This window comes from Rousettus aegyptiacus, unplaced genomic scaffold (assembly GCF_014176215.1).
Source record: "Rousettus aegyptiacus isolate mRouAeg1 unplaced genomic scaffold, mRouAeg1.p scaffold_m13_p_13, whole genome shotgun sequence".
Classification (NCBI taxonomy): Eukaryota; Metazoa; Chordata; class Mammalia; order Chiroptera; family Pteropodidae; genus Rousettus; species Rousettus aegyptiacus.
Window position 1 is genome coordinate 8,552,282 of NW_023416288.1, and position 16,260 is coordinate 8,568,541.

General features: G+C 29.9%; 1 protein-coding gene and 1 pseudogene across 3 annotated transcripts in view; one reads left to right on the forward strand and one right to left on the reverse strand.

Annotated features, from left to right (window-relative positions):
- The first annotated feature begins 592 nt into the window (after positions 1-592).
- LOC118611087 lies at positions 593-715 on the forward strand (annotated as a pseudogene).
- Positions 716-2,528: 1,813 nt separating this feature from the next.
- Positions 2,529-16,260, reverse strand: part of HGF (hepatocyte growth factor) — a 68,419-nt gene continuing 54,687 nt past the window's right edge. For all 3 annotated transcript variants that reach the window (XM_016127279.2, XM_036230300.1, XM_016127280.2), the window contains 7 exons: positions 14,412-14,450; positions 13,132-13,228; positions 10,550-10,624; positions 9,555-9,701; positions 8,936-9,042; positions 8,664-8,809; positions 2,529-5,962 (listed from right to left, as the gene is read on the reverse strand). In XM_016127279.2, coding sequence (XP_015982765.2) covers positions 5,786-5,962; positions 8,664-8,809; positions 8,936-9,042; positions 9,555-9,701; positions 10,550-10,624; positions 13,132-13,228; positions 14,412-14,450 — 788 coding nt within the window. In that variant the 3' untranslated portion in view covers positions 2,529-5,785. The remainder of the gene's footprint in view (positions 5,963-8,663; positions 8,810-8,935; positions 9,043-9,554; positions 9,702-10,549; positions 10,625-13,131; positions 13,229-14,411; positions 14,451-16,260) is intronic.

Below are 16,260 nucleotides of genomic sequence, written 5' to 3' on the forward strand. Positions count from 1 at the left end.
GTTACCCAAGTTGATTTCTTTGACTTAAGAAAACCCATTAAGTGAAAACTTTTTGCTAATTGAATAACAATATTGTGAAACTTCTAAATGCACAGCAGATGGCATATCTGCACATAAGTAATGAGTGGACTATTGTTGACTCATAATTTTTTTTTGCAATAATTGATACGGTATTCTCCCCCTCAATGGTATGACATCAACATTTCTTGCAAGAAACTCAGATGGAAAATGTTCACTAATGTAATCGAAACTATATTAGCTTGTATAAAGTAAATATTTGTATCCGCTAGCAAACTAAAATCTAGTTTTCCATTTCTATTTTAAATAACCACATTTGCAAATACAAATGTATATACTCTTTAAAGTTAATTTCTCTTTTTTCCAGCTTCATGCTCTAGTGTATGAAATACAATAAACCACTTAAAAATAGTCCCTCTATTTTCATTTGAAAATACAAAATACTATTCGTGTGTGTTTGAAAAATATATTCAGACATAAAACTCTTAAATTCTTAACTATTAATGAGAGTTGTGCAATTTTTACAAAAATTACAAATCTAGGTTATACTGGTATACCTTCAAAAAGATGACGTGTCTATGGCCATGCCACCCTGAATGTGTCCGTCCGATCTCATCTGATTTTGGAAGCTAAGCAGGGTCAGGCCTAATTAGTACTTAGATGGGAGACCACCTAAGAATACCAGGTGCCATAGGCATTAAAAAAAAAAAAAAGATGGTGGACTATAGAATATTAGTAATTATGATATATAAAATATAAAAATTATAATATATAAAATATATAAAAATTATAAAAGCTAAAATAAATTATAAAATGCATAACTATAAAATACATATAAAATCATAAGATATAGTATTAAGCACTGTGAAAAGTAAAGGATATATAAATATTGATAGCAAGATGTTGCTGATACCTCCAAGGAGCTCAAACTGGGTGGAGGTGTATTGTGCATTAAATACAAAGAAAACGGAATAAAACAAAACACATCTCATGCAGTCAAAGGCAGACTATTATAACAAATGAAAAGAAAGCTTCATCAAACCCAGCAGTAGGCCAAAGAAATGACGATTTCTAGATAAGGATGCTGAGGAAGGATACAAAAGGGAGATTACATGACATTTGAAGGTTCTGAGGAGTTAAAGAAAAACCTAATGTTCACAGGGACTGTTTGAATGCAGGCATGAAGTTCAAACGTGAAGTCATGTTCAAAATGATGAAACTAAATAAATAAATGTTCAGGAGTATTTAGTTAGGAGAGATGAGGATCTAAAGTTAGCCTGGAGTTAGTTAATATGTTAGATTGATAGGTTTAGTTTGTTTGATGTTGTTGTTTATTTTTTTAAAGCATAAATCTACCTATAAATAATCTATAATCTCGCACTTCTTTTGAATTATATAAAATGAAAGTAAAAGTATTTTTCTTTGTCCTGTATTTTCTGTCTTACTTAGATGTGCTTTAGACAATAACATATTCTTCGTAGTACTATAAACTTTGTCCAAATTACTATAAATATTATTTTTACCTTAAAGTTACTTTTAAATTTCAGCTTTCCTATAAACAACACATGCAATTGAGCTGTTTGTAAATGTAAAGGGAACAGGAAAAATATACATTGTCTAGAATAAGACTTTCAAAAAAAAATAGAGTAAGACTTTCAATTTGATACATGAAAGGGCTGTAATTATGTGAAGTGGTACAGAAAGCACTCTCAGGATTGTATAGATTAAGGATGGTGCCTGTGTAGGAAAACGACAAAATAGAACAATAAAAATCCTGGACTAAAATATTGAGGAAATGAAAACTAAGATGATTCTATTCAGGACACAGAGAGATAGTGACTAATTAAAGCATTACAATTTGTAAGACTAAATAAATAAACTATATTAAAAAACTAACAAAAAATTGTCCAAGTTTTACTTATGGGACCCGAGATGTTTACATTGCTTGCTCTCTCACTTCATTAAGAACCCTGCTCAGATGCCATTTCTTAAAGAAACTTCCTTGGACTATTCATCTTAAAATAGCAAAGTATGGGTTTAGAATAAAATAGAGTTCTAAAAGAGAGGAAAAAAGTCAACATTTAGAGAAATCAACAGTATATATATTTGAAATATTCTGACACCAGAAATTAATAAGTACATATATTCTGCTTGGACAATAATCATTAAGAAGATCAGATATTTTGTCATAGGCTCTAGAATTAGATGCTTTAATCATCCCTTGAGGTAAGTATCTATGGCAGAAAAAGTAGAAGAGCAACCCTTTGGGGGAAGAGGTAGTATAACGTAACTTGAAATAATCAATGGTATTACAGAGCTCTTTTTGGTTTGATCAATTGATAATTAATTCTTCCAATTTTGCTTCTAATTTGAATTAAATGAGTCCATTTCTGTTATATTTTATTCTGAATTTAATCCATACTTTGACGATATTCTCCAAATTGATTAATTAATTAATTTATAATTACCTTTGCAATATATAATGATATGGTAAAAAAATTTAGGTGATCATTCATGACAATATTTTGTATATATTAGCAAATTACATCATAGCACCATTCTAGCAAATATGAAGAATGATTAATTATATATCACAGTGAGATAAATTGAAGTGCATAGAGCTTGATGGCTTATTGAAGACTACTGATATTGCCATGGACAGATGTTAGAATAAAATAATAATTTTTCTCTTAGTTCTAGAAACAGGTAATATGACATTTCTTGTAAGAAAGCATGTGTTATTTCTGTCAATAAGGTCATGTCATTTTTTGTATTAACCCCTATAGCTGATTCAAATGCATACATTTATATAATTATAATAAGAGAGGGGGAACACTTTGGTAAAATATTTTATTATTATTAATAATAATATAATCATGGTTATAAAAATAACAACTTTATAAACTACAGACACTTTATATACAAGTCATAACCACAGTGTTCCCTTTTTGGTAAGCATCCCGCTGTACCACTCAATAGGCAGCTTATCAATTTCCTATTTATACACAACACATATAGTCATAATATCCACAGTATTTCATTTTCAATTTCCTGAAGACAGAAACTTTCTGTGCAAATGGAAATGAACCTACTTAAAATTACACTGTCGAGATTTATAAGGCCTAAAGAATTTTAATATTTTTTATTTGTAGTAAATTCTTAGTTCAAAACTCAGTTGAACACTGAAAGATGACTTATTTTTGAACTTCATTGTAAAAATTAATTTATTCACATAAAGACTATGTCTTTTTATTCAAATTAATTTCATTTTTCAAATGTTTCTCTGTAAATATGGGGTATAACTGTTTGAAAGTAGTCAATTTTTTGACCTCAGTAAATCGAATTTATAGTATGAGAGCTTATTAAAATTCTTTACCTCATAATCTCTATATTGCAAAACCAGTATTTCTTTAAAAAAATATTTCAAAACAACAAGAAAATGCCTGACAGCAATTTCTCACTTCTTGACATAATTTTTTTTTTCAAGAGAATGTTGTGGCTATAACATTCACTTTGTATAGTACCATTGGTACCAACAAGAAATATTCACAGGAATAAGTGAAATACAATTTTGCTATCACATATCATTATTGTTATTTTTCTTGCCTTCCAGTGTCTCTCATTTCCCATAGTGAAACACTTAGCAAGCAAGAGCCTGTTAACAGAGATTGAGTCAACATAGACCATTTTACCGAGGACCTGCCCACAGCAAATAGGTAAAAGTCATTACATATTTTACAATAAAATTAAAGAAGTATACAAAAAGATTATTATCCTTTCTGCACTGCAGAGGCATTATGACAAGTATTTTAATTTACATCACTATTCCTGGTAGACATAAGAAAATGTCCACAATTATAACAATATATAACCATATTCAAACAGCCAAAACAAAAATAGCAATGAAAACTTCTAATTAGAAATAATATTTTTGTCCATAATTCAAAATGAAATGGATTTTTGGATAAACCAGATTTTTTATTTTTTGTAGTTTATTAAGAGAAGAATGCCCAGGAAATAGTATCTTTTGCCAGAGAAAAAGACATGATTATACCCTGTCCTACCACCTAAAATAACATGAATCTTGTACACCATGTTTGGTCATTTATTAGGGGTGTTGTTTTTACCTTTTAATACAATCCTGGCCTTAACAGAAATCATTCAAGAAAAACAAGTTAAGGGGAATACTGGTTTTAAATCAGTCAAATAATTATTTTTAAAGATCTTTGTACAGGAAGATTTCGTAAAAACTCAGAAGCTATCCTATTACTCTTTGTTATCTTATTTCTTAACAAATACATACTTTTTAGCTAATCATGACAAATACAGTAATAAATATAATTTGCTATTATCACATAGAATACAAACTTTGAATGAATATTTCCCATGGCATTAGAAAAGATTTAGGTAAAATAAAGTAAGATAAAATGAAGATATCTTGATTAAATACTACATTCAGCTGATTCAAATCTACTTTAAAAAATATAATTGAATAGAGTTTAGATAAGCCATTTTCTTTCATTTTATATTTTTTCTTTACTTGAGTAAAGTTTTATTAGGCTAAAAGACTTCTAGGTTCAGAAAAGTATTTTGACCTTTTTCTTTAATATGTACTTTAATGCATAATTTGATAAAGTTATTTGCAGATCTTTGGAAATGTGAAAATATTCCATGAAATAATTTTTAAAAATTAAAGATGGTGATCTAGAAGCCAATCACAGCAACAAGTCTTAGAGTTAACTTACTTAAATTCATTTAGAGACCAAAACATTTTTAATGTTCAATTACACAGTTATCTAAGAATTAAAAAAAAAAATACTTTAGGAAAAAAAATAGAAAAATATCTTGCATAAAAAAAAGTGACCCTAAATTTGGAGGAAAGAAATCATGCTAATACACATATTACCCTCTTCCCTTTAAAAATTAGAAACTGCATAATACAACTAGGATGGTAAATATATGTAATCACCTAGATTAGGTGTTATTTAACTTAATGGGTCATGAACACACCTTGAAGACCAACCAAAAGAGGTAATCTGCAGATTATATAAGAAGGACCAGCTAGTCAATTCTATCTTGCACCTTTCCTTAATATTTCTACTGGCTTTAAAAAAATTTTTTTCTTAAGGAAAAACTGTAAGTACACAATTTCAGAATATTTAAGGGTTATATTGGATACACCATTATTTGAACTCTAGTGTATGCACATATGTACTCAGGCATGTGTATACGGATACATGTTTTTGTAAAAAGTATGTGTACCAGTATTATAGGATACACAGTAAGGAGAACCAAATAAAATATAATGTATGGCATATGAAAGGTAATATAATTTAATATCGAGTTATACTTTAAGGAAACAAGGTATAAATTTTTTTTGTGAGGTTAAAATAATGTTGAACATATGGTTTATTCATTATTAAGAAACTAACTTTGGAAAGCAGCGTAGAGAGATTAATTGATCTTTTTCTATTAAATCTTTTAGCATCCAGCAATTATACTTTTGCATTTTTTTAATCCATTCAAGTATCTTCAGGAGATATGTTACTACACTTGCACGTACCTTAGTTCACTTAAACATTTACAAAATAACACTGACAAACAAAACAACAGAAAACATCCATAAATATTAATGAGTATCTTAACAAACATGACACTCAAGTAGTTGTCTTAGGGTTGTTTTAAGTGACACTTTAATTCCATGTTCTCTGAATCTTCATGTAAAAGAGAGTTGTATTGATGGAAGCTTCAGACACAGTTACATCAGCTATGACTGTGGTACCTTATATGTTAATATAATTTTGTGTATCCATTTTGCATAATATGCTACTCGGACAAAAATACCAGGACGATTTGGAATGGCACATCCACGACCAGGAACAATGACACCAAGAACCATTCTCATTTTATGCTGTTCACAAACAAGTGGGCCACCATAGTCTCCCTAGGAAGAAGACATGTAACAACAACAACAAGAAAGCATTATTTTAGAAATAAAAATTAATAATTAATTAAAACTTTTTATATAGATTTGTATCTCAAAGGTACATATATAAAAAAAAGAGAGACAATAATCACAACTGAAATATGAAGACATAAAATTGATGTACTAGGCAATTTGTTATCTTTCTATTGAATTAGTCAAGTAAGACTGAGATAAATACAAAAATTCAAAGTGTTTTATGATGTATAGTATTCACTTTAGGATGACATATTTTCCAAAATATTCACTCATCTTTTAAAGTAGGTTTTGCCTTTGTTGAATGCATACTAACACATAACAACTAATAGCTTAAATAGTAGGTAGATTTTATATTTATTTTGATTTTCTTCTGATGTTCAAAATATCTTCAGTATAGAAAATTTAGACAATGTAGAAAAATGCAAGTACAAAAACCACCTGTAATCATATAGTTTTAATGATTAAACAGCCTTAAATTTTCTCTAATCTCTAAAGCTTTTTTTCCTTCCTCCAATCCTGCCCCTAAGATGATCTTAACAAGTGAAATAAACTTGTAATTAATAAAATGATATTATTTACAATTTATAAATTGCTTTTTTAGATATAAAGAAGGAATGTTTCTGCATTTACTGTTGGTATTAATAGTTAATATAGCTATATTTATATTTATACCCCCCATTGTGGAAAACAGCCTATGATTCTTTGGCAATTTCTGTATGGCAACCCTGTTGTATCACCAGATATAGAAAGGTGATAGATAAAAGATGAATAGATTGGTTGATTTATGTATCTTTTTATATACATATAATAACTATACATATTGTACATAATCATTACAACTGTGCTGCATCACTTTCATGCGCCATGTAGCCTCCTTAGATTGTGATGACTGGCTTTTGACATCCTTGTATAAAGAAGAATATTTTTGAGACTCTCTTAATTTTTCCACAGCAGTGATGTGATGAGATAAAACTAAACTACCACAAAATAAGAGTTCTGTAATACAAGTGAGAAGAAGAGAGCTACCAACATTCTATGATGGGGAAAATTAAGGCAGGGGTAAAACAGAAGATAAAACAGTAAGGAAAAATAGCTATTCTAAGAGACTTCATATAAACTATGCCACATGAGTTAATAAATTTGATTTTTAGATAAAAGCACCAGTGGTTACTGATATAATCTCTTCACAGCAATTCATTTTGGGAAACTTGCACTAATGTGATGTTATTGCTATTATACAAACATTTGGGAGGTTTCTTTTTTACGTGTTTAGATTTCAATGGTTTTAGTGATTTTATTACCCTGTTTTAAATATTCATGATGTTAAAAAAACATTCTAGAATATGCATGCATTTTTGAGAAGTGGCAAAATCAATTTGAAGTCAGGTCTTGTGCACATGAATAAAAAAACAAATCTGTGATAAAGTGATAAATACTACAATATTAAAGTTAAGAATCTAAGAATGTATAGATGATAAACCAAATTATGGGCTATTCCTGAAGAGCAGCTGTCAATGCATTTTTAGTAATTGCAGTAGCGTTGGATAAGTGCATAAGCTTCCTAAATGATCTCAAAGATTAGGTCTAGCTCAAAACTTCATGCTTCTCAGGCTCCTAGGGTTAGGAAGGAAGCAAAGATGGAAGGGAGGGAGGGAGGAAAAAGAGTCTTTCTCCTTGCAGATTTTCACTTGTTATAATGAACATAGTGATACTGACTTATCGGAGAAACGCCAAATTTAAAAGTGATTATAAACCCATATCTGTTTCTAACGATATCATTTACGAGAAGTTCTGAAAAAATCTTCACCTTAGTAAACATTTTCTTTTCAGGAATAAATCTCTGAGCAATATAAATAACACAAGCATTTCAATGCATATTTATGCTCCATCCTTAGGGCATTTCCTACATGTCACTATTATTAAACTCATTCTATGCTTTGCTACACATAATATTCTACAGTTCCACAGCTCACCAGCTTGGAGAGTATGTCTCTTAAATTCAAAATACATCTAAAATAACAGTTTAACAGCTTGTCTATGTGAAATGGGGATAGGAACACTGCCAAGTTGAAAGAACAGTTGCCTAACAAATGTCAGTGTCCAAGCTCTTATAGTCACAGACTTTGACCTTTTGGTTTTTTAAAAAAGGATTTGTTAACACGTATACACACTGGCTTAAACAAAAACACATTTAAATATTTAAAACACGGCATGTATTTCTTAATAAAATTATTAATGTGATTTATTTAGGGAGAATTTGGGAAGATCATATAAATTTAGAAAAACAATAGAATAATACAAGCTATTGTATCACACTCAGATACTTTTAATTAGGACAGCTTTCCTTTAGAGTTCTGGTTGTATCAATTTCAGTTTGTTTATCATTTATTTATTTATTTATTTATCTATCTATTTATTTATTTATTTATTTTGGTTTATTTATAGAAACAAATGTTATCATAGTTCATTACTAATGAAACATGAACTGTGTCACTGTTCAGTTAAAAGAAGTGTACAAAGATAATACAGGGTTATCTTCCCCAAATCCTCTCTCTCAGAACATGTTGATGTACAATGATTTTTATGTGAGAAAAAATAGACAAAAAATAAACGTGAGAAACTATGTTATTCATCACATCCTCCTTATTAAAAACAAAAATAAAAACAAAAACTCCCTTTTTACCTCGCACGGTCCTGTTACAATATTTTCAGCTCCAGCACATATTTCAGACTCATTCAGAGTCACCTTCCCTTGATGATATTGGCTGCATTTCTCATTCCCCATAATATAGAGATGTGCTACTCTTAATAGACCATCAGAGTTGATCACTAGAATAGTGTAAAAAAATGCAGTCAACCAACAAGCAAAGCATAAGGTGAGAAAAATAGGAAACAGATACAAATTTGTTTTATAAAATAAATATGTATTGCCTCATCCTTTTAAAAATAGCTTACATCCAGTGTAGCCCCAGCCATAAACACTGCAAGTGGTTTTTTCAGGAATTGTGCATCCATAATTAGGTAAATCAATTGTACTAACAAAATCATCCAGGACAGCAGGTCTGAAACGAGAAAATATAATGGTAGTACTCTTGACTGGCTTCAATGCAAAATTAACATATTAAAATGTAGTGTTAATATTTAATATGATATTTAGAGAGAATAAACAGTCATGTTTCTTAAAAATGAAGAAAAGAAAATGTCTAATATATAATATAGAAATCTGCGGGTGGTAGAGAAATAGGTTATTCGGTAATATTTTAAAATAAAGTTATTGCTATATTCTTTAATCGTTATTTTACCTGTTAAAGTTATTAAATAATTAACTGTTCAGTAAGCTTTGGTTTTAGAGCAGTCTGATCAGACTGTTGGTCCAACTTCATTTATTCATTTTTGAAATTTTTGAAAATGCATCCGTGTGTGTAGGTATACATATGTAAATATATATATATAATGTGGCATATGCTTTTATAATAAATCTACAAGAGAGAGAAAGAAGAGCCACATAGCTGAAGAAAAAGTTTCAACAATTCCAGTCTAGGTTAAAAATACAAAACCTTCTACAGGAACTAACCTAGCAAGCTTCAGTAGTACCAGATCTGATCCTTCAGGCCCATATACCAGCTGAGAAACATTTAGAACCTGTCTGCGCTTCTCATCTCCTCTTCCATGGACATCATGGATTCCAAGCCAGGCTTCGTAATCTTTCAAGTCTTTGTTTCTAAGTAAAAAATTAAAATGTAAAATGTTTTTTTAAATCGTGTAATGTTATTTTTATAATTGTTATTTTTGCTCATAAGGACAGATAAATTACTAAATTCAAAATTTTATTCAAAATAACACATTTGTTATGCAAAATTCTGACTGCTATAAGCACATATAATCAGGAAGAACTATAAATTGTTAAAAATCTAAATAGCTATTTCAAAAAACTTTTGATTATGCCTGCTAGAGAGTAAGTTATATGTGAAAAATATCAAGTAAAGCACATCACATGAATTACAATATCCCTGCAAATTTTTCTTTTTATCTCAGCTGTGAATATGTTTGGTTTCCTAAATGAGGTTGCAGATCTATACTACCAATCAGAGTGACCTTAATGAGAATAAGAAAGCAAGCTTACAAATGTTGCCTCCATATGTTTTTCTTAGGCTAATTTTCATTATAGATATTTCCCAAGATGATTCTGAGGCTGGCTCTACATAAAAAAGTATAAGTGAAGATTGAAAGAAATTTTTTGATAATCCAGAAAAATAATTTCTTTCTAGAAATATAGAGTGCAAGTAAGAGGTTGGGGTAAAAATTATTTACACAATCCTAGCAAATTTTTCCTCCAAATGAGAGTAATACCAATTGTAGAAAAAGGTGAATAGAAGTAGTAGTACTCGGTAAGTAAATATCAATTAAATCAAAGAAAGTTTTGTTAGCTAAACATAAAAATGAAATTAATTTGTTCACCCTAAGCTGGTGAATAGCAAAAGAATACACATTCTAAGCTTCAAAGCTAAGTGGAAGCTATACATAGTTTTAAATGCTCTAAACAAATAATTAGTTTCAGAAACACTTTACCGAGAAGGGAAACACTGTCTTGCAGTAAGAATCCAACTTTCCTTTATCAATGATCCTCCGCAGATATGTTTATTTCTGTGAGAAAGAGGAAAGAGAAACAAGTAACATCTGTGCAGGAAGGTTGCCTGCCAATTAATGCAAAACCTATGGCTACATTTGTTAAAAATAAGAACAATTGAGAGAAAAATGTAGAAATTAACCCAAATAGAATAAAATGAATAATTCCTTTATCAGAAAGATATTTAGTTATTGTAGCATTAGTACTTTCTTTCATAACATGAGTACAACTTTATAAAATCAACTTTGTGTTTGTATAAGGAGCCCTGTCATTACACAGTAAGATCCATGCCTTGTGAGAGAAAGTTTGTGCTACAAGTATAGGATAATGAGAATGAACAAAAACATGAACAACAAAAACAATGTAGACCTACTTTAAGTTCGGTGTTTGATTATGAATAATGCAAATTTGACTTTTTATTTAAACCCTAAAAAAATGTGGTGATAGCAATAAATAGAATTTGCATACCTTTCCTTTCTTTCATTACCATTATTTAGTTCTAATATGTTAATTTAGAACATGACTGAGTTTCAATAAATTTGTTCAGCTTAAGACCAGTCATATATCATTTTATTTATAAAATTAAAACAATTTTGCAAGATATATTATCTAGGAAATTGTTAAATATTTGTAGGGAATAATAAATTCTAGTACATTTATTTGATGATATCCAAAATCTGTAAACCCATTATTTTTGGCAGAGAAATGAAAAAAGTACAACTTTCCACAATTGACATTTCCAACAAGTACAGATGTTCAGTGCTTGAGAGAGTAATAGAAGAGGATTCCCAGACTAAGACCACAGTTATGTATGGCCTGTACCACACAGGAGGATAAGAGTATATATATTGAGTTTTAATTTCTGTTCCTCAAAGTATGTGTTTTGGAAGAATAACTAAACAGCTGTTGTTACTAAGAACTTGGATTTAAAAGGAAAACTTTTTTTTTTTTGTAAAAGTTTATAGTACTCTGATCTGATGAAAAATAGTTTCACCTGCTTCTCCATGGAGACCTCCAAAAGAGTGTCCTTGTATATTCTCTTATTGATAATAAAAAATTCAGAAGTGCATACCTCTTTTTTCTAGAGTTATGAAATTTGCAAAGAATCACTAATTAATTCAGAGCTGTGAATCCTTGAAACATTTTCTATAATAAAGAAAATGAAACACACTCCCCAAATTTTACAGCCTTCGTTATATATTCCCATTGCACAATTAGTTTTAATATTCTGGTGTTTCAGAATTCTATTTCAGTACTACATACCTAGGACAGCTACGCTACAATTATCGACATACATATTTTTAAAATTTGATGATTTACTCCTTGAAATTTTAAAATTTGATGATTTACTCTATCTGGTATATATCAAAGGATATAAATTCTATGTTTGCTCAGAATTGTTTTATTCATAAAAGAACTTCAGTTTCAAGTGTCTCTATTCTACTTTAATATCATTGTGATTTAAGTGTTATAAAAGATATACTTACTTCTACTCTAGAAGGCAAGAGGTAAAGGAAGAGAGAGGATTTTCCAAAACAGAAGATATTCGAATCGGTATTTGAAAAACGAGAAAGTACTGGATCTTCCAGGCATAAAATATAGAGGAAGAAAGCTACAACATGCAGTGGGAACAACAGCACATAGGCTTGGAGGAAAAAACATATGTCTTGAAAACGAGGAAAAATACGGCTAGAATTCAAGCGTTTTTTTGTGTGTATGTTACATTTTGAGGTTCCAATAGAGATACATATTGACAAAAATATTTTAGCATTTTGTTACCAAAGGGTATAATATATGTAGCACACAGAAAATGTTTAAGATCAAATTTTGTTATCGCCCATTTTCAATATTAAATTCGTATAAGATAATTACTAAACTAAGCTTTTGTATAACAATATATTTTGCAGGTATTTTACATAGAACATATCACTGATTCTAAAGAGCACTGAGAAATAGACATGTCATGAATTTTTTTACCCACACTGAATATTCTAATAGCAATACTATGTAACTATCAATATTGTTTGTTAGTATTTTTAATTATAACATTCTATAATTTCAATCATTGCTATTTTTCATTAGTATGACAATAAAAAAGTCAAAAATTATAAATGAATATAAAATTTTGGATATGATTATGCATAAGCATGTTAGAAAATGAAGTGAAAATATTCTAATTTGAGAAATTAATAACACACATTATAACTCGTATGGTGATATCAAGGTATAAGTAAATTCTCTTTGTAGTTGTCGTTTGCTTAATCAAAACTAAGTGTCACTTGTAAGGCAATGCCTACACATATGGGAACTTTGTAAACATTTAAAAAGTCACTATCTCTGGAGGCACAATTGCAAAATCTAGGGCTGTTTGGCAAGCAGAATGTCATCAGCCCCGCTTATGTCCCCTCATATTGGACGCCCATGTGGTGGGCACAACCTTCATGACCACACATGACCATACTGCTGGGAATGTGCCTTTTGCAAATAAGCCAAATACATATGATTTGTGTCTGTTAATAATTACCTGTGTTTCAAACTAACCATCCATCCTACATTTGTTCGTGTTGGAATTCCATTTACAACTCGCAATTGTTTTGTTTTGGCGCAAGATATTACAGGATCTAAAAAGAGGACCAAACATAACATTTTGACAAAGCATTTTGAAATACTATGCCTCACGGCTTTCTTAAATGCAATGGTAACTAGAGAAATGTAACTACTGTAATTTTGTCAGAAAAAAATATTTTTGGGGGGAAAAAAGTGAGTGTTAGGACTACCAGGCCAAATCAAGTCCAACGTGTTTATAATTCTCATGTAAGTAGATGAGTAACAGAAAAACTAATCACCTCAAGGTCAACAGTATTGCCATGGTAGTGACAGGGGCTTTGCTCACTCAGCCCTGAGTACGAGTCCTTCAGATCTAATACTAATTATAGTTCCCTCACTAACCTCAACATAAAATGAAACAATGTTATTTATAGTGATTCTTTCTAAATGTCAATGCAAATCAATAGCCTAACTGAAAAAAAAAAAAAATTCTGAAATCGTAAAGTCAGAATGCAGAGCCATTCTGAAAGAGGTTACTAGTATTACATTTATTGAAACTGTATCAAAATGACATGATTACCAAGTCCCAATCTTGATATCCAAATGACATAGTACATAGTACAGAATTTATAAAGTAAACTTTTCCTGACCCTCCTCTGTGTTCCTTGCCCTATCCTTTCAACTCCTGTCCATGATCTAAAATAGATTTTCAATAACTTCTTCAGCTTGGGATAAAGCAGGTGATTACTTGAGTAACTTCCTTTAGCCCAAGAAATATGTGAAATTAAAAATAAGCAGCTCTCAACAGATTTTCTTAAATTGAGTATCAACTGAACCTCTCAGATTGTGTCATCTTTTGTCTAGTAGGGTGTGCAAAGAGCTTTAAAGATAGAGCAAGGTAGACACTGCATAACTTTCCAACCTTCTGGTTCCCTTCTTTCTGACTTTTGCATCTTTATTTAATTTAAAAGATAGTGAAAGCCCATATATACATTTTGCCCCAAATTAAAAGCAATATAAATGCCTTTCAAATATAACATGTTATATTTTCTGATAGAGAATTGAATTTTGATAAACTTAGTATGCAGTTCCCTTTGTAACCTCTATATAGCACATAGAAAAAATTTTTAATAAAATAGTTGAATTTATTTATATGATGGAAGTTAATATAGAGATATTTTCCTATGAAGAAAATAATGACATAATTTCTGGCACACAGAGACTCAAATATACTATATATTTTGAAATATTACTTACGGTCTAAATTGACTATTGTAGGTGTGGTATCACCTTCACCTGTAAAAATAAGTATATACATAATTCATATATACATATTTCTGTTATACTGAACTAAAGGTATATATTGAAATACAAATAGCCATAAATTGGATAGTTTACTAAATTCATGACATTTTATCAAAGATAAAATGTATAGTACTCTTTTGAGAAATTACATATCACTTTTACTGTTTAATATTGACGGTGCATGCCTACTGGTATCAAGTGATGTGAGGAAAGCCCTGTTCTATGACTGTAGAGGCTCTCTATTGGCATCAAGGAGCTGTCTCATTCTACCAAGATGCTCAACATCATACACAAGGATCATTTCATTGAATGGCAACAGTGGCTTATTATTGCTTGCTTGGGCCATTCGCACAGATAAACTATGTTATTTTACTATAATTGGCCCATTTATAATTTTTCTGAAAACTACTTTTTAAAAAATATGATTGAAAATAACTGAAACTTCACAAGCTTCAGAAAACTTAAAAATTCTAGAAGATAAAAATCATTATTAATGTAAAAGAGGAATAACAGAATATAATTTTGTTAGAATATTTCAAAGATTGTTTTTTCCAGATGGTAGTTTAAAAAAAAGGTATGGAAAAAAGACAACACCAGAAAGTGGAAATTAATCCTAACTAAAACCTCATAACTTACTTCTTTTTCATAACCTCCTGACTGGGGCTTAAATGCTACACAGAAAAAGGCTTGGAAGATGCTAGGATTTGAAAATACTTAAGCAGTAAAAAATGAAGCACAAAGGCATTTCCTGGAGTTTAATGTCTGACTGCTCAGAATTGATAGCAGAGTTTAGTCAGGCACTATTTAGACCCAGCTGGTTGTTAATCCCTGGAAATGCCCTGAGCTCAAATAAACCAGCAACAAAACAATAATGGCATATGGATTCCTTTGTAATAGATGCAATTTTGATTGTTATTTATGGGAAATCTCATACCTGATACCAAGATTTTACTTAAGTTCATTTACCAACAAAGTATTTAGTTCGTTATTGTACCTTACTAAAATACTTAACTTTTAAAAAATATATAGATATTATAAATTGTGGGCTTTAATAATTAATGAATGAATATGTAATTGGTATTAATATTAATAATACTTGAGAATATATATAGACAAATATAGAGCTTCTTCTAACCCAGTATTTCTCACACTTTATAATAACCCGAAATACCACTTAAAATCAGATTTCTGGAGATTCTGGGTTGAAAGCTAAATTACTAACTTTTTCAAAAGCATTCCAGGTTCTACTGTACACTTTGAGTAAATTCTTAAAAACTGCTCTCTAGGCCTTTTCCATTCTACCATCAAATACTATTCTCATTTTTCCTTTTACTTCTGCCCCACTAACTCCACCACAGTACTCAAATCTGAAATGTGTGTGTGTGTGTGTGTGTGTGTGTGTGTATGATACAATCTTGTTTTGTATTGGTTCAACTTAAAATCGAAGAAAGAAAACATGTCAATGGTAAAAAGTTATATATATGTGAGAATAGTTACATGTGTGTGCGTGTATGTGTTTATGTCTTCAGAATCAAACACGAACTCTTGCTGAAAACAAAATAAATTTTTTAACATATTCTTGTTAAATTTTTGGCTCAAGTTCAAAACTCTATGAACACATATTTCTCTAGGCAGACATCTATATTCTCATTCTCATTACATAGTTTAATATTATTATATATTTATTAAATGATTATATTTGTAATAAATTTACATAAATTTTTCCTCTCTATATTGTAAACTATTTGCAGATAAGAAACATTGTTTACATTGTTTAACATCTAACATGTTACATAGGGCT